This window comes from Podarcis raffonei, chromosome 3 (assembly GCF_027172205.1).
Source record: "Podarcis raffonei isolate rPodRaf1 chromosome 3, rPodRaf1.pri, whole genome shotgun sequence".
Lineage (NCBI taxonomy): Eukaryota > Metazoa > Chordata > Lepidosauria > Squamata > Lacertidae > Podarcis > Podarcis raffonei.
The window spans coordinates 123,123,488-123,147,149 of NC_070604.1; the positions used below are offsets into that span (position 1 = coordinate 123,123,488).

The 23,662-nt window shown below is 48.9% G+C and overlaps 2 protein-coding genes and 1 long non-coding RNA gene across 5 annotated transcripts in view; 1 reads left to right on the forward strand and 2 right to left on the reverse strand.

Annotated features, from left to right (window-relative positions):
• Positions 1-23,662, forward strand: part of LOC128411520 (uncharacterized) — a 215,355-nt gene that overhangs the window by 83,609 nt on the left and 108,084 nt on the right. The window lies entirely within an intron of this gene.
• Positions 1-23,662, reverse strand: part of LOC128411519 (sterile alpha motif domain-containing protein 12-like) — a 186,141-nt gene that overhangs the window by 43,847 nt on the left and 118,632 nt on the right. The window lies entirely within an intron of this gene.
• On the reverse strand, positions 662-21,816 carry CCDC25 (coiled-coil domain containing 25). 2 transcript variants are annotated; one of them, XM_053383888.1, is made up of 9 exons: positions 21,735-21,816; positions 18,412-18,462; positions 16,029-16,068; positions 10,282-10,333; positions 9,373-9,448; positions 8,619-8,722; positions 5,084-5,286; positions 3,537-3,582; positions 662-1,544 (listed from the first exon to the last, which is right to left on the reverse strand). In XM_053383888.1, exons 1-9 carry the CDS (start codon positions 21,757-21,759, stop codon positions 1,515-1,517), a joined length of 627 nt encoding a protein of 208 aa, XP_053239863.1. In that variant the 5' UTR covers positions 21,760-21,816; the 3' UTR covers positions 662-1,514. The 2 variants fall into 2 exon arrangements, with proteins under 2 accessions (XP_053239863.1, XP_053239864.1); XM_053383889.1 differs by lacking the exons at positions 10,282-10,333; positions 21,735-21,816 and having other exon boundaries at positions 18,412-18,449.

Here is a 23,662-nt window from a genome sequence, read left to right on the forward strand (position 1 = left end):
TAGGGGAAGCCCTAGGCCAGACTCTCCCCAACCTGACGCCCCCCACCCCAAACTTTTGGCTCACAAAATTCCAGCTAGTGTGGCTGCGTGACTACAGCCATAATCCGAAACATCAAGAGGGCATCATGTTGGGGAAGGCTGGGCTAGGCTGAGGTTGGCGCTTCTTCCTCTAAGGTCCCCGATGGGGCAGCAGGAGCACGTGGTTAGTCCTGACCCCATGGCAACGTGAAAGGCGTTTTTTGGGAGCTTGGAGTCAGGTCTTGTGGTAGGAACATCGAGCCTCTGGAGGGGACGAGGGCAGTCCTGACGCTGTTGGAGGAACTGGGAACTAAACCCCCACAATCTGAGGCTCCCGAGTCTGGTCTTAAAAAGCAGCTGCTTCTCCGCTTTGGGAAACTTCAGAGAGGAACTGCGATGCCCCTGCTTGAGAAATTTCAAGGAATGCATCTTGCAACCTTCCCCACTGAGGCGAACCAAACAGCTGTGAGCCCTGATAGTCGGAGGGGCACCCTCTGCAACCCCCAAGCTTTGCAAACGAGACGCAGAGGATGAGAAGTGGAGGAGAAAATAAGCCAAAACGTGGGGGGGGGGGGGACAGGGAAAAGACACAGAGAGACAGACAGATTGCCTAACTGCAGAAAGAAAGCATACTGAGAGAGAATCACGTTGCCAGCCTTTAAAAAAAGAGTGAAAAAGGAGCAGTTAAAGTTTGCTATGGAGGGAACGGTCAAAGGAGAGCTTTTCCTGAGCTGCTGCTACTAGGGCAACAGGCAGAAGAGAAGCAAGCAAGCAAGGAGTCCCTCACAAGGCAAGTGCTGGTAGCCGAGGGTGGAGAGGTCCAATTCTGCCACCAGAGCCCTGGGATGATCCCACAGCCGGCCTCGCTCAGGGCACCAGTGGTCTGCACAGAGATCACACGGAAGTCCAGTTTTACTTGAACAGGGGCAGTGAGCTTTGTGGGGTCTGGAATGGAAGTCCCATCCCGTCCCATCCCTACGGTTACATGACTGCTCAAATGAGTGATGCTCTTGAGATCCAGGCAAGCATTTTACAGCACGGGCGATGCAGCTGTGCTGAGCAGGTTCCTACAGCGTTTAAAGAGAGAACCAAACTCTTGACACAGGTGCACTCGACCAAAGGGAGGAGGGGACCACACACCCATCACTTAAGAAAAAAATACCCTAAACCCAAACACTGTGAAATGAAGACTCAGGTCACAGACTCCGATTCTAAGGTCACGGTCTGCTCCCCAGGAGGCTTCCGGCATGAAAAGCCACAGCCGCCAGCACCTCCCTAAGTTCCCCTGGAAAGGTACACGCCTCCTCGCGGCTCTGGAACTGGAAGGTGGCAGCCACAGAGCGTCTGTCCAGGAAGGGGAGCCGCCCACCTCCTCCCGGACGCCGGCCAGAATGATGAAACGGGCACAGAGACTCCCAAGTTCGCTTGCTTATTTTTGGCACCGACAGCGAAGAGCTCAGGTCTGTCTTCATCGTCCAAGAGGAGGGTGCCTTGGTTTACATGAAGTCATCTGAGTCGTTGCCGTCCTGCGGGAGGGGAGAACAGAAAAAGAGCTTTCTAGAGGATGTTTTAAGGGCGGGCGGGAGAGCTTTGCAGGGATTGGGCAACTCTCAGGCTGGACCCCAGAATTAATTCTCCCTCACTGGGTCCACATCTACCTGATCATCACCGAAAGACAAATGCAATCAAAAGCCTTCCCCCCTCCTGCATGAATTTGTCTAATACTCTTTTGGAGTCATCCAGATTGGTGGCCATCCTGTGGGAGGGAGTTCCACAGCTAAACAATGCCAACTAGCTGGGGACAGGCAGCTTCACAGGATTAAGTCTTTACTGCCTCCTCATTCCAGGCACATAACTCTAACCCTTACAGGCAAATGAGTTTGGAGTTCACTTTCTGGCTGGGAAGCCTCTTCTGCCTCCTGCGCACAGCCCAGAGGCTAAATTCTTGCTGGGCCCATCCAGCTTTTTAAGTCTAGAGACAAAAGCAACTGCATAAACGCAAGACTCCTTTCAACATTTTCTCAAAAGGGAGGCATGAGGAAGCCACCAGGCAGTCTATTGCACTTTCTCTCATTCCTGTATTCTTTATGCTCCACTCTCAAGCTAAGATTGGCTTAGAGTTATAATAATAATTATTATTACAATAATAATTTTATTATTATTACCCTTCCCAACGGACTTGGTAGCCCCAGCCACTCTGGGCAGCTTCCAGCAAATATAAAAGTCTAACAAAACATCAAACATTAAAAAACTTCCCCTAAAAAAGGGGTACCATCAGATGTCTTCTAAAAGTTGTACAGTGGTACCTTGGTTTTAGAACAGCTTAGTTTATGAACAAGTTGGAAACAGTATGTTGAAAACCAGGAAGTTGGCATTTCTGTTTGAAAACTTTGCCTCGGAATTAAAATGTGTTCCACTTCCTGTTGAGTCCGTTCCATTTCTAAATTGAGTTCTCCTACAATGCTTTCATTTGATGGATCAATGGTCTCATTAGATAGTAAAATTAATGTTAAATTGCTGTTTTAGGGGTTGTTTTTAAAAGTCTGGAACGGATTAATCCATTTTGCATTACTTTCTATGGGAAAGCGCGCCTCGGTTTTAGACTGCTTTGGTTTTAGAACGGACTTCTGGAACGGATTAAGTTTGGGAATCAAGGTACAACTGTACAAGTTATTTATCTCCTTGATATCTGATGGAAGGGCATTCCGTAAGGTGGGTGCTTCTACCGAGAAGGCCCAGTTATGAACAGTGAGAAAGGACCCCAAAGGAGAGGAAAAAAAGGTAAAGGTAAAAGAGCCCTGGACAGTTAAGTCCAGTCCAAGGTGACTATGGGGTTGTGGCGCTCATCTCACTTTCAGGCTGAGTGAGCCGGCATTTGTCCACAGACAGCTTTCTGTGTCATGGGGCCAGGACTAAACCACTTCTGGCACAACGGGACACCATGACGGAAACCAGAGCGGATGGAAACACTTTACCATCCCACCACAGTGGTACCTTTTTATCTACCTGCACTGGCATGCTTTCTAACTGCTAGGTTGGCAGGAGCAGGGACCGAGGAATGGGAGCTCACCCCGTTGTGGGGATTTGAACCGCCAACCTTTCAATCGGCAAGCCCAAGAGGCTCAGTGGTTTAACCCACAGCGCCACCCGCATCCCACCAGAGAAAAAGAGGAGTGGTGGGAGTTCCCCTCTTTTCACAGGGCTCTTGCTGCCCAGCATGACCAAGAGGTACTGGAGAGGCAGTGGCAGTGCCCTTGCATAAGGGTGCAGACTTTCCCCAGCTGAAGTTTACTAGCTCTGAGGAAGCCTGCAAGGGGAAAGCATGAACTGTAGAACCATCAAGCTGGAAGGGCACTCAAAAGGCCATCCAGTCCAACCCAGCTTGCTCTCTCTACCCAGGGATTTTGCTCAGCAAAGGCTAACGTCAGCGGTGGAACTGGAAGGAGCTTGCCACCACGCTCATCCAGCCTGCTGCTCACTAGGGCAACAGGCTCCTTGCGAGAAGCACCTGGACATACCTGGTTGGAGGACATGTTCTCCGCTTTCATTAAGGAAGAGTAACTCCTGCAAAAGGAAAGGCAACAGTGCATTCAGACATTGCTCAGCTAGAGAAAACCTGACTGGCAAAAAAGCACGGCCCTCTAATGCAGGGGTGGGGAAGAGAATCCTGTGACTAGCCAGGATGGCTCTGCTCCACTTCCAAAGGGCTTGGAGGCAGCAATGCTTCTGAGTGCCAGTCTCTGGCAGCCACAGGAGCAGAAAAAGCTCTTGCGCTTGGGTCCTGCTTGGGGGAATCTGGTCCGCCGCTGGGAGAACAGGATGCTGGGCCAGATGAGCCACTGGCCTGATCCACCAGGCTCTCCTTATGCTCTTATGAGCCACCTGCCTATCACCTGAAATCAGGTAACCCAATTTCAAAAGGAAAGCAGCAGAAGGGCACTCACAAATCTATCCCTTCTTCCTCTCAAGCCACGAAGCCCACAAACAAGGATCCCATACGAAAACAGGTGACGCCGGAGGGGCTTACTTTAAGCATCAGCCAACGGACTGGCACTTACAGCAAGGATGACTTGCCGAGGAACAACCATGTTTTCAAGGCTCCTGATTTCTCCTTTGCAGACACGTTTTTACTTGCCCCACACATGCTGTGGGCACGGTTTGGGGGAAAACGGAGCCAAATTATTATCCCTCCTGGGCGTAACACAGGCTGCAGCATCCCCACTGTTGCTCTAATAGTTCCTTCAAGAGCTTGCAAGATCAGAAAAGCTGGAATCCAAAAGAATTGCATTTCCCACAACTGACGGTCAGCCCCCCAACTGCAAAGGTCCAGGGACCCCCAGATCAGCACCCCATGAGGCTCAAAGGGCTGCTGCAACCAACTTTTTAAAATAATAATAATAATAATAGTAATAATTTTTATTTATATCCCGCCCTCCCCAACCGAAGCCGGGATCAGAGCTTCGCACATAGAGAACCACACACCCAGGCAGCCCAAACCCCAGTTTCCTGACAAAGCCACGGAAGAGGAGCCCAGGAGGCAGTGAACTGCAACCAAAGCCTAGCAAGGAGGCAGGGTTCATGGGCAAATACCGGCCTGCTTGAAGGCACCCTAGTGGGGCACTCGCATGCTTATGCCACTGGCCCGCACCCACAAGGAAGGGGTGGCAAGAGGCACACTGGCCAAGGAACCAACCACTGTCACAGGGGTGGGGGTGGGGTTGTGCCCCCCCAAAAAAAACCCTGCCAGAAAGTTGCTTGCCTACGTCTGCAGCAAGGCCAAGAGGCATCGCTCTCGCTGCTCGGAGAGCCTCTCGGCGCAACACATTGCTGGCCCGTAGAGTCAGTGGAGGCAGGTCCTAAATCGTGGCATATCACAGTTACTTTTGAGTTATGTTTGAATTCATCTAGAAAGGGAAGACAAATCTGTGCCCAGCACTGGGCTGTGTTGCTCAGGAAAGCAGGCCGGCTGCCTTGGTTTTCTGCTTTTTTCTACACCCACCCACACCCCCATTCAACTGGGACGGGCCCAACTTGACTTCCCAAAGGGGGTCATTGCCTGGCTCACCTGAGCTCTTCCATCTCTTTCTTCTTCTTCACCTCCTCCTTCTCTTTCCGCTTCATCTCCTGGATCTGGGCTTTCTTCTCGTTTCTCTCCTCCCGGTCGCGGGATTCCTTCTCGGCAGCCAGGTCCGGGAACCGCTCCACTTTGGTCTTCTCCAGCCGGTTCAGGATCTCGTTCACCCTCTTCTCCACCGTGACACTCTTCACCTGGGGACAGAAAAAAACGGTGATCAGCATTCGCGTAGACCTGCACCCACCTCCCCAAAATCGCTGGAGGCCAAAGCTGTGATTCCTGCACTGCAGTGGGTTGGACCTGATGACCCTTTGGGTCCCTTCCAAATCTTACAATTTCATGTTTCTGGGAAAGGCTGGCACAAGGAAGGCATCACAGTTGGGGGCACCCTGGACAGCATGAACAGCAGCTGAGTTACAGTCAAGCTGGAAGGCACAGCATCCCTGATAAACCTCATCTTTCCCACCCCCACAAAGTCAACACAGGAGGAAAAGCCCAGGGCCCTGCTCTCCTGCACATCTGTAAGGAGGGAATGAGGCCAGATACAGCTGTGGCTCCTGCCAGGACCAAGCGGAAGGTTGCCATAGTCACCCTTCCACTTCTAATTATTCAGAACTGAGGTTGTTTTGAACAGCTGTCAGACACTACTCTGCCCTTCCATCATGTCGCTAGTTCAAAACATTAAGTCAGCAACTTCCTGCCTTCATTTGGTTAAAAATACATTTTTTAAAAAAATAATCCCATGCTACAGGGCCTCCAGTATCTGATTCGATGTCATTGATGTCATTAGAAAGGTTTCTTTTTTCCAGGCTCAAGAGATTACATCACTCGCCCAGAGTAACACAGGAAGTCTGCGCAACGGCCAAAGCACACCCCCAGGAGGCCAGGCTGGCTGGCTCACCTCTTGGAGGCCATCGCCACTCCCACCTCCCCTTGCTATCCCTCAATCCTGGCCACATCGCCAGGGCTTCAAGCCCAAGCGCCCCGTGGGGAAGCCTCACACGCTGGAGAGGAGAGGGATGAAACACATCAACAAGTCACAGGCCCATGTAAGTGTTGAAGTCAAAAAATGCACCCCTGAAATGCTCAGCTGGCTGGAGTAGCTCAGGACCTTGAAGGAGGAGAACAAAACGGGGTTTCTGATTCCCAATTATAGGCCACTGACTGTGCTTTACAGGTTCGCCTCTGGCTGATGGCTTTCCTTTGAATTCCAGGCTGAACTTTTCACACACAAAAAGTGGGGAGGGAAGTGATGTGCTTTTAGGTTCCAGGTTTGCAAGGAAAATGCTGAACATGGGAGAAGCATGAACTTTGCAAGGTGCCTTGTAAACAAGCCAAGGCATTGGCCCATTTGGCCCAGCCTGGGAGCTCTGGCCAGAGTTTCTTCCCAATGGGCTTTGAAGGAGTAGAAGACAATTTCATGGAGGAGACGGCTATCAGTGGTTGCTAGCCATGATGGCTATGCTTTGCCTCCACAGTTCGAGGCTGCTGGAAATCTCAGCAGGGAAGAGTTGCTCTTGTGCTTCAATCCTGCTTGCAGGCTTCCCAATGGGGGCATCTGAGAACAGGATGCGGGACTGGATGGGCCACCAGGCTCTTTGTATTTTCCCAACCTCATTTTCTAAGGTATTTTTTTTGGGGGGGGGGGGGGTGAACCAAAAGAGTCTTGAGGCATCTTAAGGCCCAACACATAAGCACATTCCAGGGTGATGACAAGAAGCATGCAAAGCACCCAGCTCAATCCCTGTCGTCATCTCCAAGAGCCCTGCACACCCCCTCTGAAAATGAACAGGAAGCAGTGGCGACTCAGCCCCTCCCAACTAAAGGTGATGCAGGTGGGGCTTCACCGGCCTGCCCAGCAAACATTGATCTTGACCCCACCTATGCGCATCTCTGACTCAGCTTAAAAAGAGCTTCAGCACACTTTCCTAACAGTAAGGCCGCAACCAAAACAAAGCACATAAATGAAGTGAGCCGACAACACTTTGAATTGATCTGAATGTGGGAACCAGCAGAAGGTGCCACCAGGTCAGAATCATAGAGTGCTAAACAAGTTAAGAACCTAATAAGAGCCTGCAGTATCAGGCCAAGGGCCCATCTTGTCCAGCTTCCTGTTCTCACAGTGGCCAACCAGATGCCCATTATGGGAAACCTGCAGGCAAGAGCCCTCTCGCACTCCCGCAGTTTCCAGCAACGGGCATTTGGAAGCACTGCTGCCTCAAACTGTGGAGGCAGAGCCTAGCCATTCTGGTTAGTAGCCATCAGTAGCCCTCTCCCCCTCCAATATTTTGTCTAATCCTCTTTTAAAGCCATCTAGGTTGGTTGTTGTTGTTTAGTCGTTCAGCCATGTCCGACTCTTCGTGACCCCCTGGACCAGAGCACGCCAGGCACTCCTGTCTTCCACTGCCTCCCGCAGTTTGGTCAAACTCATGCTGGTAGCTTTGAGAACACTATCCAACCATCTCGTCCTCTGTCGTCCCCTTCTCCTTGTGCCCTCCATCTTTCCCAACATCAGGGTCTTTTCCAGGGAGTCTTCTCTTCCCATGAGGTGGCCAAAGTCTTGGAGCCTCAGCTTCAGGATCTGTCCTTCCAGTGAGCACTCAGGCTGATTTCCTTAAGGATGGATAGGTTTGATCTTCTTGCAGTCCATGGGACTCTCAAGAGTCTCCTCCAGCACCAGAATTCAAAAATGCCTGCCTCTATCCACAGTTAATTTTTTTTTTCAAGTTAACAACAAAGATTGTAGTTTATTGCAAACACAACTGAACTTTTTTTAAAAAAAATTTAATTTTTATTAAGAATTTCAACATAACAAAAACATATCATCTTCATTCCCTCCCATTTTTCCCCTCCCCCCCTCCCCAAGAAAAACCCTCCCTCCCTCCCCCCAGACTTCCCTCAGCTCCTCTCTCTGATTTTTCAACCTATGTTATTCTCTGCATATTATCAAATTGTAAAGAGCCTTGAATTATCTATCATGTTAACAGTATCCACAGTTATGATTAATTAATAATGTTAATAATATCCACAGTTAATTCAAAGCTACCAACATAGAAAAGGGAAAGATGGAGGGCACAAGGAGAAGGGGACGACAAAGAGTCGGACATGACTAAATAACAACAGCAGAGGCAGGCGCATGCGCACGCACACATGCACGCACACACACACACACACACACACAGAGTGGCATACAGCCTCTGTCCGCTTCAAACCTTACTTAATCTTTGTGGCTTCTCACATGAAATCATAAACGGTTGCTGCATAACACACAGCTTGGCAGAGCAAACGCAGTTCCCCCCTGCAAACCAGCCCCCCGCCAGCAATCCACACACTGCACAGACTGTAACCTCAGTGGGTGAGGAGCCAAAGGGTGCCGTGATGCCAGAAGAATGGCAGCAGGAACTCCCACCCACTCCTTCCTCACTTTACCCATGCGGCAAACCTCCCGCTGTTTCCCTGGTGGGCCAGTGCTCTGGAGCCAGGAGGTGGGTATCTGAGAAGATGGGAGCGGGGGCAAGACACTTACGTCCTTCTGGTTGTGAAACCCGATCTGCCCCACGTCCATTTCTGCCGTCTTCTTTAAGTTGGCCCAGGAAGTGTACACAATGCTGACATTATTCGTTTTGCAGCCTAGAAGAACAAAGGGGGCCGTTCTGTTCACCAAGCTGATTCTTCTCTCCCGCACACCCACGTTCAACCCTATTTCCTAACAACTCTTTGCAAGACTCGGTAAGCCAGCATGGTGTATGGTGGTTAGTGTTGGACTAGGTCCTGGGAGAGATCAGGGTTCGAATCCCCACTTGGCCATGGGGCTCACTGGGTGACCTTAGGGGTCAGTCCCTGTCTCTCATCAGCCTAACCTACTTTACAAGGTTGTTGTGGGGGTTAAATTGAGGAAAGGGGGAGAGCCACGTGCACCACCCTGAGGAGGAAAATGGTGGGATAGAAATGTAATAAACATAAACGAATAAAGAATAAGAGTCCTTTAGGTTGGCAATGTCAGCAGCTGTTCCCCAAGAGACTGGGCACCTCTACAGAAATGATATCCATCAGAGAGATACTTGTTGACTGGGCTGGCAAAGGAGGGAAGGGAGGACGTCTTAAGCAGCTCCTGCGATGCCTGCCCCTTGCGAGGCAACGGGTGGGAGAAGCCACGCCATCAGAGCAGCGTCAACTGGCTCCAGCTGCCCCCAAAGGCCTCATTCTCCACCCACGATTCCTCTCTGAATCCTTGCTGGTTTCTCCAGGCCAGGGCATGCTGCAGAACAGCAACACCTTACCTTGAATGCTGTTGGCTTTCACCAGGTGGGCGCAATCTATCAAAACCTCCTTTGGGATGTCCTCCATTGTCTGCCCCTGAAAGGAAGCAAGGTAGGAAGTGAGCAGCTCATGCAAAAGGCATGCTGGGAAGGAAACGGATTCTGCAGGCAGAGCCAGGGGTCCCTACAACCGAACTGCCAGCACAGGGCCATTGCAATTAGCCTGTTACCGCAAAGATAACCACCAAATTAGTTGGGAGTAGACCCATCAAAATCCAGAGATTCCAAAGGGTCTGCTCTCAGTAGAACTTAATCAGATGCAACCCAAATAGTTTTGCAGCACTTTAAAGGCTAAGAAAATCACGGAATAAAACTGCAGAGTAGATGCATCCGACACAGTCTGCAAAATCATACACCACAATCAGTGGATTTACTGTATTTTTCCATGTATAAGACTATATTTCCCCCCCCAAATTTTTTAAGTTTAAAATTGGGGGGCGTCTTATACACAGAATGTTGCAATTAATTATTTCTTAATTTGGGGCTTCAAAAATAGGGGGTGTCTTATCCATGGGGGCGTCTTATGCATGGGAAAATACGGTAGCTTTCAGAGGCTACAAGATGTTGAAGAAAGTCAGTCACAGGGGCTCTTTCTTTTATGCAGAATATTTTATAGGCTTTATAATAAAATGGCCTTGATCAACTCTGACAAAACCTGCAGAGTGTTACAAGAATATGTCAGAGGACCTCTTTTAAACATGATAGTTTTCAGCAGCTGGTGCATTACCTTGGGGGAGGCTGACAGGCCCTGAGAGGAGGGGGTGATGGCTGCAGCCCCAAAGTGGACAAGGGGCCCTCCCTCCTTCCCTCCCCACCACTTGGCTGAGTAGGAACCACCACAGAAGGCAAGAAGCAGAGAAGGCTGTTTACCTTGTGCAGCCGGAGGTACACATGGGCAGAGGAGAGCTTGTCCACATGGAACCTGCACACAATACAGCACAGATTTGAGTGAGATGATTCAAGCCAAAAGAAATGTTGCCCTACGTACCGCTGCAAGAGGCTGGCCGCCACCTGGCCATCAGCATCTTAAAGCATGCATACTTGATAGCGGAGGAAGGAATTTTTATGGCTTATCACGCTCACATCTCTGCAAAAGTATGCAATGGCCTGAAGAGGAAATTGAAAGGCTGAAGGAAACAGCTGCTAAAACAGCGCCAATTCCCTCTGAGCCGAGTGCTCCCTCTAGCGATCCCAAGGCCAGCAATGCGAGATGAATGAGACCAGGCCTTCTTCACACTGCGCACAGTAAAAGCATGGAACTTGCTCACACATCACGGAGGAAGAGAGGGCTCTCGAAGGCTCGGCTCTGCCTCTGCAGTCAGATCTGCAACGCTTCTGAATACCAACTGCTGGAAACCACAGAAGGGGAGAGTTGCTCTTGTGCTCGAATCCTGCTTGGGGTTTTCTCATTGGGGCATCTGATCGGCCACTGTGAGAACAGGATGCTGGACTGGATGGGCTACTGGCCTGATCCAGCAAGCCCTGCTTAGGTTCTTATGTGGAGCTTTAGAACTGGGTGAAGAACCTGAAGATGTTGTCCGACTCCCAAGTCCCACCAGCTCTGGCCAGGATGGCCGACAGGAACATGGGAAGCTGCCTTATAGAGTCTATAAGGCCATTGGTCTACCCAGCTCAGTACTGTCTGCATTGACTGGAAGTTCCCCAGGGTTTCAGGAAGGGGGCTTTCCCAGCCCTGCGTTGGAGATGCCGCTAGGGACTGAAACAGGGACCTTCCCTAGCATTATCTAAATGGTGAAGTGTTGCTCTGCTTTACAAAAACCTCTATAGCCATTTCCCCCTCCAAGGATTAGAGCCAGTCTATGACTCATCTCACTGGAAGGACAGATCCCGAAGCTGAGGCTCCAAGACTTTGGCCACCTCATGAGAAGAGAAGACTCCCTGGAAAAGACCCTGATGTTGGGAAAGATGGAGGGCACAAGGAGAAGGGCTGACAGAGGACAAGATGGTTGGACTGTGTTCTCGAAGCTACCAGCATGAGTCTGACCAAACTGCGGGAGGCAGTGGAAGACAGGAGGGCCTGGTGTGCTCTGGTCCAGGGGGTCACAAAGAGTCGGACACGACTAAACAACAACAACAACAACATGACTCATCCCAGTCTGAAGCTTCAATTTACGCTATCTTCCAATGGCTAAGAATTATCAACAAACCTAGTTAGTCTGCCTTATTGCTCAACGAGACGTGGAGGGGAAGAATTGATTGCTTGGGCCCTAAAAACATTCCAGACACATCAGACACCTTCAGCCACGTCCTGTCACAAGAGATGAGAGCCCTGCGGGATTTGACATCTTTCTGAAGGGCCTTTTGTTCCGCCAGGTATTTGGCCAGCGCTCAGCTTGACTCCCCTTCTCTTTTTGTATAAGAACTAATATGAACCAGTATTCTCACAGGCCCCTATAAGAACACAGTAAACAGTTGCGCCTGATGAACATTTACTGTTCCCAACCCTAATCCTGCAGAAAGCCATCTAATTAGATTTTAATTTGATCCCGACTTGTTTTTAGGAGGTAATTTAATTATTGTTTGATTTTATACCAATGTTATATATTTGATGTTAGCCGCCCTGAGCCCAGTCTCGGCCAGGGAGGGCAGGATACAAATAAAAGGTTTTTTTTAATCACCGTATTTTTCGCTCTTTGCCAACAAAGGTCAGTATAGTAAAAGCTATGGTTTTCCCAGTAGTGATGTATGGAAGTGAGAGCTGGACCATAAAGAAGGCTGATCGCCGAAGAATTGATGCTTTTGAATTTTGGTGCTGGAGGAGACTCTTGAGAGTCCCATGGACTGCAAGAAGATCCAACCTCTCCATTCTGAAGGAAATCAGCCCTGAGTGCTCACTGGAAGGTCAGATCCTGAAGCTGAGGCTCCAAGACTTTGGCCACCTCATGAGAAGAGAAGACTCCCTGATGTTGGGAAAGATGGAGGGTGCAAGGAGAAGGGGACGACAGAGGACGAGATGGTGGGACAGTGTTCTCAAAGCGACCAGCATGAGTTTGACCAAACTGCGGGAGGCAGTGGAAGACAGGAGTGCCTGGCATGCTCTGGTCCAGGGGGTCATGAAGAGGCGGACACGACTAAACGACTCAACAAAAACAACCATTTTTTGCTCCATAAGACGCACCTAGTTTTTGGAAGAGAAAAACAAGGGAAAAAATATTCTGAATCCCAGAAGCCAGGAAAGCCAGCGAGATCGCAGCGCAGCAATCCCACTGGCTGTCCTGGCTTATGGGAAAGCCACGCGCAGCCTCTCCCGGGCAAGGGGAGTCTTCATCCCCTGCCCAGGAGATGCTGCGTGCGGCTAAGGGTCCCCCAAGAGCCGCGCTCCCTTTAAAGAGTGTGCGGAGTGTGTGTGTGTGTGTGTGTGTGCGGCTCTTGGGAGCTTTTCTACGAGGTGGGGGAACTCCCCCACCTGCAGCAAAAGCCAGCAAGAGCCATGCACTCTTTAAAGGGTGTGCAGCTCCTGCAGGCTTTTCTACAAGGTGGGAGAATGACAGCCAGTCAGTGACGGGCTGCCCTTCTCCCTCCTCGGGGAAAAGCCCGCAAGAGCCGCAAGGAGAGTGTGTGCGGCTTTTGGGGGCTTTCCCCGCCTGCATTCGCTCCATAAGACGTACACACATTTCCCCTTACTTTTTCGGAGGGGAAAAGTGTGTCTTATGGAGCGAAAAATACAGTATTATTATTACTGAAGGATGAAGGTGACTAGTCCACCCGTCTGACTGGTCCACAAGCCCCTCTCCACTGTGGCTCAAAGAAGCAGCATCTACAAGAGGAAGGTCACGAGGGAACACGCAGCAGCTCCTAGTTTCTGTTTCATACTCTGCCCTCACCTGCTGTCTGTTCAACTACTGTCATTGCTTACATTATTCACTGTAGCCATTGCTTTAACTTCTCATTTCATTCTTCATATTTTAAATAAACCAAAATAAAAAGCACGGCAACATTTTGGGCGTTAATGGGGGGGGGGAGAGAGAGAGAGAATGAATTAAATGCTTCATGGGGTGGTTTATGCTGCATTTGCTTGCTTAATATACAAAATGGCTTGTGTGAAATCTGTTGGTGGATCTACTGAAGTGCAAAAAGATTATCATGTTAACTCCTTTGGATCCTCTCTGCCTTTGGGTGTAACCTAGGCACCACTTTCTGTGCCAAGGCAGAAGTGCGTTTGTCTGCCAGGAACCCGATCATTCAACACCCAGTCCTTTACAACGTTTCTTTGTGGCTTCTCACGAGATCATAAATTTACAACATTTCTGTACTGCCTTTGTCAAAACAGATCCCAGGAGACCGTGGAGTTATATATTAGTTAAAGTCTAACAGAATAAAACACAAGCATTCGCAAATGTAATAAGAGACGGCAGATAAAAATTACAAAGCTAACAAGGGATTACAGAAATAAAATTGCCAAAAAGATAGCAAAGCGGACATGGAAAGGCCTGGAGTCAGTTGGACTCAGATGAAAGGGGAAATATAAGGAAGGAGGCTCCAGTAGTACAAAACACTTGGCAGGACAACAAACATCGCAACTGGATGTTGGGAAATTATCACTGGAACCTTTTTGGGAAGGGGGGGGGGACAGAACAAGACAATCTTGAATCATTGAATGCTGCTGTATTAATATATATATATTAAGAACTCACACCTATATTGTGGGAAACTATCAAATCAAGGTTCTGGCCCCTGATATACTGGGGGAGGGGACATTATAAGCACAGGGGGCTTTTATTTGCATTTAGAGTAACATTTAAAAATAGGATCCCACCTCCAGTCTTATACAATACAGCGCAGGAAGGGCTCTAAAATGTGATTTTGCTGTCAGCTTTACTAAGGAGCGCGATTCATTTCACAGACTAATGACCATGACAAGTACAAAAGGAGAGCATCTGCTGGATCAGGCCAATGACCTCTCTAGTCCAGTCTCCTCTTCTCACAGTGGTTGACCAGACGCCCCAATGGTAAACCCGCAAGTGGGATCTAAACACAAGAGCATAATAATAATAATTTATTATTTATACCCCGCCCTTCTAGTTGGGTTTCCCCAGCCACTCTGGGCGGCTCCCAACAGATTATTAAAAACACGATAAAACATCAAACATTAAAAACTTCCCTAAACAGGGCTGCCTTCAGATGTCTTCTCAAAGTCTGGCCGTTCTTCTTCTCTTGGACATCTGATGGGAGGGCGTTCCACAGGGCGGGTGCCACCACCGAGGCGGCCTTCTGCCTGGTTCCCTGTAACCTCACTTCCTGCAGTGAGGGAACCACCAGAAGCCCCTCAGCGCTCGACCTCAGGGTCTGGGCAGAACGATGGGGGTGGAGATGCTCCATCACTCTCCCTTCTTGTGGATTCCAGCAACTGGTGTCTGAAGCACTGCTGCCTCTGCCTGTGGGGGCAGAGCAGAGCCCTCCTGGCTAATAGTCACTGATAGCCTTATGCAGGGGTCAGCAAACGTTTTCAGCAGGGGGCCGGTCCACTGTCCCTCAGACCTGGTGGGGGGCCGGGCTATATTTTGAAGGGGGGAAAAGATGCAAGAGCACCACAAGCCCTGGTGGCTGCTTACCTGTGCCTTGCAAGTGGCAGGGGTTGGCGGCGGCGGTGGCGTGATGATGAGCGGCGCGCGAAAGGGCTCCGGAGAGGGGCTGCTTAAAATGGCAGGTGCTCGAGCGCTGCTGCTGCTGGCACCAACAAAGCCCAGCCCCCTTCTTCCTCTAGGCAGGGCAGGGAGAAGCCAGGAGGAGGGAGGGAGGAGGCGCCGCTGCCGTTGCCGTGTGAGGGAGAGAGAGGGAAAGAACGCGTGTGCTGGCAATCCATGTGGCGATTCCCGGAGCATCCACGGGCCGGATCCAGAAGGCAATTGGGCCTGATACGGCCCGCGGGCTTTAGTTTGCCGACCTATGGCCTTATGCTCCATGAATGTGTCTAATCCTTTTTAAGCCACCCAAGTTGGTGGCCATGCAGGAGCAACGTCCATAGTCCATCTCTGTGCTGCACAAAGAAGGACTTTCTTTTATCTTTCCTGGAAGTTCCAACATTCATTTTCATTTGATGTCAACCAGTTCTAACGTTATGAGAAAAAAAATTCTCTATTCGGTTTCTCCGCACTATGCACAATTTTATAAATTTTATGGCACCTCTTGTTGCCTTTTCTCTAAACTAAGAAGTCCCAAACACTGTAACCTTTCCTCACGGGGGAGGTTGCGCTTTTCTGAACCTTTTCAGACTATATGATAACTGTCACTGCCAAACTACATTTGCCATTAGCACCCATTCGCTCAGTTTGGAGGGGTCCTTTTGGAGCTCTTCTTAATCTGTTTTTGTTTTCGCCACCCCGAGGAATTTCAGCAAACTCAGCCACCCCACTGCTCACCCCTAAGTCTGGACCATTTAAGAACAAGTTTAAAAGCCAAGGTCCCAATACAGATCCTTGGGAGACGGCACTTTCTACATCCCTCCACTTGGAAAACTGTCCATTTATTCCCACTTTCTGCTTCTTGCTACTTAACCAGTTCCTTATCCACATCTTCTCTTATTTCATGTCTGCTAATTGCTACCTTATTGAAACCTTGCACCCAGTGCATAAAGAGAGGCTCAGATCAGTACTTACCAAATATCTTCCGGCCAGCCATGTTTTATTAGGTCTTCATCTGCAAGAAAAAAGCCAAGCCAAGCAGTTAGCAGAAATAATTCCCTCTCAGTCCTCCCTGAGAGTCAGGTTACAACTGGACCTTTGGGACAGAGATTATCACTAGAGTCCACTGGGTCACAAACCAAACTGTGAAACAGGAAGATCTCTCTGGAAACAATGGAATTCAGTACTAAACTTTCAAGACAGGAACCATTATTTCAGTTTGAACCATGCTGCAAATTTTGAGTGCTGAAGTTCCTAACTGGATCCGAGCAGATCTGTAGCACTGCTGAACAATTCATGCAACACTAGCAGTTCAAAAAGGTGATGCAGACACACACATTTCCCTTGGTTGTCTCTGCAAGGGAAGTGCTTTGTGCACACATTAAGTCTCGTGAGACAACAGAGGTCTAACCTTTTAGACTTTGGCTTCATCTGGTTAGACGTGCACAGGATTCTGCTGCTAAATGTTTCTTCAGTTTAAAAACACAAACAGATTTCAAGAGAGATATCGGGAGAGTAACTCAGAAATAATCCAGAAGTAGCTGTTTTATTTCAATAAAGGCGTTCTAAACAACCACCACTGTACAGCAAATATAAGTAAGTAGGGAAAGGCCCTGTTTAAGTAATATTACTAAATATATTTATATCTGTGAAAATGACCTCATATTTCGGTGCATAAATTTAAGTGACCCTTAACAAAAAGGGACAGATGATTGCTACTTAAACTTATGAAAGACTTCTTAGATTAGCACAATTGACTGGTAGAGAGGACATAAATTCAGAGGAGATTTCAAATGTTATTTTAAAGGGACCAAGCTCAAACAACAGAACAACTCTGGAAAACATTTTCCTTAGGATTAAAAATAATGTTGGTATCTGAAAAGTCATGGGTGACCATCAAAGAGTAATTTTAACAGTTGCATGTGCAAAAATAATCAACCAGCTGATGTATTTCAAGGAACTGCTCATTACTTTCTTGAACTCCTACCAAAAAAATTTGCTTCCGCAATTTCAATATTAAACATTGGAAAGTCTGTGACAATGTAAGTAGAAACAGTTTTCCCTTTCTTTTGAAAGTCACGCAACTTTCGGGCTACAAACTAATCAGAAAAAAAGAATCTATGCAATGACTTGCTTTTGAGAAAGTATTTCAAAGCTGTTGCTTCTTGACAAAAATTGGATACAGATACACACCATTTAGCTAAATGCCAGTTTATACATCAGAATTGCCTGACTGGCCTCTTTGGATTCCAATTTTAAGATAAAATCCCCCACCCAATCTCAGTGGGGCTGAGATCACGGATCAAGCACTTGCTCACAGTCCTATGTTAGGAAGTTCACTAAAAGCAAGAAAATGCCCTTTTTAAAAAATGCTAATTTACATCAGCATTTGGCTCAAACGAGAAACGTTTTACACAGAAATAACATAAACATGTTTACGCCATCAGCCTTTTGCTAAAATGTGGTCTGAGGCACCCAAGAATTGACTCTATCAGTTTCATCCCCAACAGCAGGTCCAGAAGCCATCCAGGATTCTCCATGCACACTGCCCAGGTTTGCACCCTAAGGAGGTCACCTTGATGCTGCTAAGGCAGCAGTTTGACTTCACCTCTGGAGGCACACTATTGTCTCTCGAGACAGACAAACACCAACAATGTCTGCATGCTTGTGCAACAAGATTTTGGGTTTCCCTCCCTTCCAGCGCTTGCAGAGCAGATTTTGGGGACACACAGGTGGCTGCAAGCCAGCGAAAATGTGGAACCAGTCAAATTCCCATCCACTGGCTCCTCTACAGGTTGTTGCGTTGTTAAGGGCGGACTTTTTTTTTTGCATGTTTTTATATTAAATTAGTGTTAATGCAGTTGGTTTCCCTCCCGTCCTTAGCTTGCAGAGCAGATTTTGGGGACACACAGGTGGCTGCAAGCCAGAGAAAATGTGGAACCAGGCAAATTCCCATCCACTGGCTCCTCTAAAGGTTGTTGCGATGTTAAGGGCGGACTTTTTTTTTGCATGTTTTTATATTAAATCAGTGTTGATACAGTTGCCTTTTACTTCAGCATATCTAAAGGTACTTATGTTTCCCATGAATTTTACTCCTGGAAACTGTTTTGTATCAAGCTATCATAAAGTGTCAGGGATTTAATCCTAAAATGGTTTTTGTTTTCTAGAACAATGCTGGGCAGGGGAACCCCCACTGATCGGAATAAAGGCTTGTTTTCTGCTATATCAAGAGCCAATGAGTTCTGACTGAAGATGCACAACTTATCAGAAGGTCTGTTTTAAAATAAAAATGGGGTCAAACACAAAATACATAAAATTGATTCCGTCTTGACAGGCATAGCCAGAGTGTTGTACTTACTTTCGTATTTATCTTTTCCCATGTAAATTGTGTAAGCAGCGCCAGGAACAACTGAGGGAATGGAAAAGGAAAACAAAATGAGCCAGAGTTTCGGATCAAACCCCACACAGACACACAGTGTGTGTTCCCCCCCCAAACTTATTTGCATCCCACCCACAACAAAATCTGTTGTATAAGATGATAAGGTTCTGCTCTAGCTCAGAGGTTCGGAAGCTCTGTTCCAGGCCAGGACAAGTTCTCCCAGAAGTTCTTTCAGCTGGCCCAGATGTGAAAATGCCAAGAGGCGGCCCTTCTTCAGTCTCACAGGTTTGGCAACGATAAAGAGGGAGGAAACCCCCAATAATTCTAACAACCTACTGCACAGGACTATTGTGAGGGTGAAATGGAAGACTGCGGGATAACTAGGTATGCCACATTTGATTTTTTAACTTTGGCAGATTTCAAAAAAAAAGTCTTCAATGTTGTGGCCCCAAAGCTGCCAGAGGGGGCTGTAGCTGAAGCATTCAGAGAAGTGGATCAGGCTTCTGATGTCTATATCAGCTCCAAAGACTTTGAATTGGCAATGAGCTGCGGACAGGACATTTGTCAGCACTTCCTCTGCCCTGAAGTATGTTTCCCAATGAAAGCAGCCAAAGGAAAAACCCCACTGCTAAGGTTGCCTGAAATCTACCATACATTTTCCTTCAGAATCTTTTTTTAAATGAATCAAGGTAGATATGATGCCTGGACAAGCTGCCTTTTGAACTCTCCATGGAATGTATAGAGTCTTTAAACATATATTCTGGTTCTCAGGATTGAGGATGAATCCTGACATGACAGAAGTACTGTTTTGGAGGAACAGGGGGCGGGTGGGTGAGGGGGACTCCCTGGTTCTGAATGGGGTAACTGTGTCCCTGAAGGACCAGGTGCACAACCTGGGAGTCAATTTGGACGCACAGCTGTCCATGGAGGAGCAGGTCCATTCTGTGTCCAGGGTGGCTGTCTACCAGATCCATCTGGTACGCAGGTTGAGACCCTACCAGCCTGCAGACTGTCTCGCCAGAGGCTCCAGTACTTTGGCCACCTCATGAGACTCCCTGGAAAAGACCCTGATGTTGGGAAAGATGGAGGGCACAAGGAGAAGGGGACGACGGAAGATGATATGGTTGGACAGTGTTCTCGAAGCTACCAGCATGAGTTTAACCAAACTGCGGGAGGCAGTGGAAGACAGGAGGGCCTGGTGTGCTCTGGTCCAGGGGGTCACGAAGAGAGGACACGACTAAACGACTAAACAAGAAAAACCTTTGAAGGTGACCCGGAAACTACAATTAATCCAGAATGCAGCAGCTAAGACTGGTGACTGGGAGCAGCCGCAGAGACCATATAACACTGGTCCTGAAAGACATTGGGTTACAGGACATTTCCGAGCACAATTTAAAGTGTTGGTGCTGACCTTGAAAGCCCTAAACAGCCTTGGCCCAGTATACCTGAAGCAGCATCTCCACCTCCACCATTCAGCCCGGACACTGAGGTCCACCTCTGAGGGCCTTCTGGCAGTTCCTTCCCTGCAAGAAGTGAGGTTACAGGGAACCAGGCAGAGGGCCTTCTCAGTGGTGGCACCCACCCTGTGGAACGCCCTCCCATCAAGGAATGTCAAGGAAATATACAACTATCTGACTTTTAGAAGACATCTGAAGGCAGCCCTGTTTAGGGAAGCTTTTAATGTTTGGTGAATTATTGTATAGTGGTACCTCGGGCTACACACACTTCAGGTTACAGACTCCGCTAACCCAGAAATATTACCTCGGGTTAAGAACTTTGCTTCAGGATGAGAACAGAAATAGTGCTCCAGCCGTGCGGCAGCAGCAGAAGGTCCCATTAGCTAAAGTGGTGCTTCAGGTTAAGAACAGTTTCAGGTTAAGAACAGACCTCCGGAACGAATTAAGTACTTAACCTGAGGTACAACTGTATTTTAATATTTTATAGAGTGTTTGGATTTGATATCCCGCCTTTCACTCCCCTTCAGGAGTCTCAAAGTGGCTAACAACCTCCTTTTCCCTTCCTCCCCAACAACAAACCCTCTGTGAGGTGAGTGGGGCTGAGAGACTTCAGAGAAGTGTGACTGGCCCAAGGTCACCCAGCAGCTGCAGGTGGAGGAGCGGGGAAGCGAACCTGGTTCACCAGATTACGAGTCCACCGCTCTTAACCACTACACCACACTGGCTCTCCATTTTAATGGAAGTCGCCCAGAGTGGCTGGGGAAACCCAGCCAGATGGGTGGATAAATAATAAATTACAGTGGTGCCTCACAAGACGAAATTAATTCGTTCCACAAGTTTTTTCTTCTTGCGAGTTTTTCGTCTTGCGAAGCACAGTTTCCCATAGGAATGCATTGAAAATCAATTAATGCGTTCCTATGGAGACCGCTTGCCAGGCTGGCGGTGCGGAGAAGGGCTTTTCTCCCCACCGCAAGCCTTCAGGACAGGTACGGGAACAGAGGGGAAGGCGCGCAGCGCTTCTCCTCTGTTCCCGGGGCTTGTGGTGGGAGGAGGGTTTTTCCTCCCCACCGCCAACATTCAGAACAGCATTCTGAATGTTGGCGGTGGGAAGGAAAACCCTCCTCCCACCACAAGTCTTCAGGACAGCCATCCGAAGGCTGGCGCGGGGAGAAGGTCTCTCTGCCCTTCGGAGCAGCCTTCCAAAGGCTGGCGGGGTGAGAAGGCCTCTCCACCCCACCGCCAGCCTTCGGAGGAGGTCCGAGGACCGTGGGGAAGACGCGCTGCGCTTCCCCGCTGTCCTGGAGATTTCCCTATGGGCTTTCGTCTTGCGAAGGAAGCCCATAGGGAAATTCGTTTTGCGAAGCGCCTCCAAAACAGAAAACCCTTTCGTCTAGCGAGGCATTCGTCTTGCGGGGCACCACTGTATCATCATCATCATCATCCTCTCCCCCCCCCTATACTGCTTTTTGCATTTTGAAAAATAAGAAATAAAGAAATTGGAGTGTGCGTGTGTGTGTTAGAACTATGTGCGCGTCCCTTGGGCTCCCCTGAGGGAAAGGGAGAGGTGCAGATGCGATGAAGCAACAGCAGCAACAGCTGTTGAGGTTGTTGAGAGGATGAAACGGTGTGCTTGGGGGGGGGTCCCCCCTCCTTGCTCCCCCCTTCAGCTCCTCTGAGGAAAAGCGGGGGGTGCCAATGAAATAATAATAAATAGATTCAGGGCGAATAAACCGAGGCGAGGAACCCCCCCCCCACAAAAAAAACCAAGGCCCTACGGAGAGCGGGAGGGGCGCGGTGGGCGTGGCCGGCGGCTCCCGCCTTAAAACAACCCCCCGCGCCGCCTACCGTTGGACGTGAAGTAGAACACCATGGCAACGGGCCGCCGGGCGGGTCTCCTTCGCGTCCGCACCGGGTGGGGGGGGCAGGAAGGAAGCGGGGCGAGAGCAGCGTTCAGCGACTTCCGGCGGAGGCGGCGGCGGCTTCCCGGAAGTGACGTTCCCCTCACGTTCCATAGAGTTAGGAATAATTGGGAAGGGCCCCTCGGAGGCCGTTCGGCCTAGCGGGCTCGTTGAGGAGAGCGCGGCGCCCGGGTGGGAGCCTGGGGTTCAAATCCCCTCACCTCCGGCATGGCCAGTCGCCACCTTTCGCCTCGGGAAGGAGGAGCCCGTGTGGGGACCCGTCAGGCATTTTGGACTACGACTCCCGTCATGCCCTGACATTGGAGTCGCCGCAGGGGCTGATGGGAGTTGGAGTCCGAAAGGAGAAAAGCGGTGGGCGGGAAACGGATTCGCCATTGCGAGGCCTACCTGGCGGGGGTGTTGTGTGAGGGGCGAAGCGCTGAGGAAAGGAGGTCCGCGCATGTTGTTTATAGGAGGAGGTCGGGATATAAAATTAATATTAGACTCATAGAATTGTATGTTTGGAAGAGGGCGCAAGGGTCATCTAGTCCGACCCCCTGAAATACGGGGATTTTTTTCGAACCATGACCCTGGGATTCAGAGGATCATGCTCTACTAAATTATTATTATTATTATTAATAATAATAATAATAATAATAATAATAATACGCTGTCCTTCCCAGTTCAGGACGGCTAACAACAAATTTAAAACACTTAAATGATGCAACAAAAAACAGCATAAAATACAGTATAAAATGTGAACAACAATAAATTCAGAATTCAAAAATCAATTTGGGGGGGGAAATCCATCCGATAAACATTGGGTGATCGCCAGGGCTAGCTGGCTAAATTAGTCCTATTTGGGCCAGTGAGGAGACCAGGGGAGAATTAGCTGTGGGGTCTCAGAGCGGGTAAAGTTCATAAAAAGGGGAGTGGGAGGGAAGGAAGGGGAATAAACGATCAGGCTAAGTTCAAATGGAAAGCCAGGCAGAATAGCTCTGTCTTACAGGCCCTGCAGAAGGAAGTTAAATCCTGCAGAGCCCTGGTCTCATGGGACAGAGCATTCCACCAGGTGGGAGCCACCACTGAGAAGGCCCTGGCCCTGGAGGAGGATAGTCTGACTTCCTTAGGGCCCGGGACCTCTAAACTATGATTATTCATGGACCTTAAGGTCCTCTCTGGGCAGACCAGGAGAGGCGGTCCCGGAAATACTACAGCCCTAAGCCACAAAGGGCTTTAAAGGTCAAAACCAGCACCTTAAACCTGACCCGATACTCCACCGGGAGCCAGTGCAACTGGTAAACCACTGGGTGAATACGCTATTTTAATTATTCTTTTTTTTAAAAAAATATGCTGGCTGAGCCCTTCGTTGCAATTAAAGGATTCTTTTTCCATTTTTTATTTTACATAAATTATTGATGGTAATACGTAATGAGAAAAAAATGATCCCCAAGAAGGGCACAATAAAACAATTATAATAATGCAACAATAGACTCCCATCTCTTCACATGCCCATGCATGGCACATGGTTTCCCCGCAGAAAATCCTGAGAACTGTAGTTCCCAGAGCTACAATTCCCAGGAAGCTTAACAAACTACAGTACCCATGAGCCTTTCAGAGGGGAAGAGAATCACATGCTTTAAATGTGAAAATATTGGGTTTCGAATCTGCTGGATGCACTTAATCTGCCCTTGGTTGTTGTTGTTTTTAAAAAACCCAACAATATCTTCAGTCCAGCAAGATCCGGAATGGGCTGTAACTAAGATGTGAAAATAGCCTGGGGTCAGCACACTTGCGGGTGTTTAGGGTGAGCTCAGGGTGGCAAAAGTGATACCGACCTATGCCAGTGGGGTGTAGTGGTTAGAGTCCAGGACC

Bases quoted from the DNA above. Each gene is read 5' to 3' on its own strand.
- CCDC25 (XM_053383888.1), bottom strand. From the start codon at position 21,759: ATGGTGTTCTACTTCACGTCCAACG. The intron at 10,334-16,028 runs GTAAGTACTGAT...TATTGTGTGCAG, and splicing joins GGCTGGCCGGAAGATATTTG to GTTCCATGTGGACAAGCTCT. The intron at 5,287-8,618 runs GTAAGTGTCTTG...TTCTGTCCCCAG, and splicing joins GGTTTCACAACCAGAAGGAC to GTGAAGAGTGTCACGGTGGA.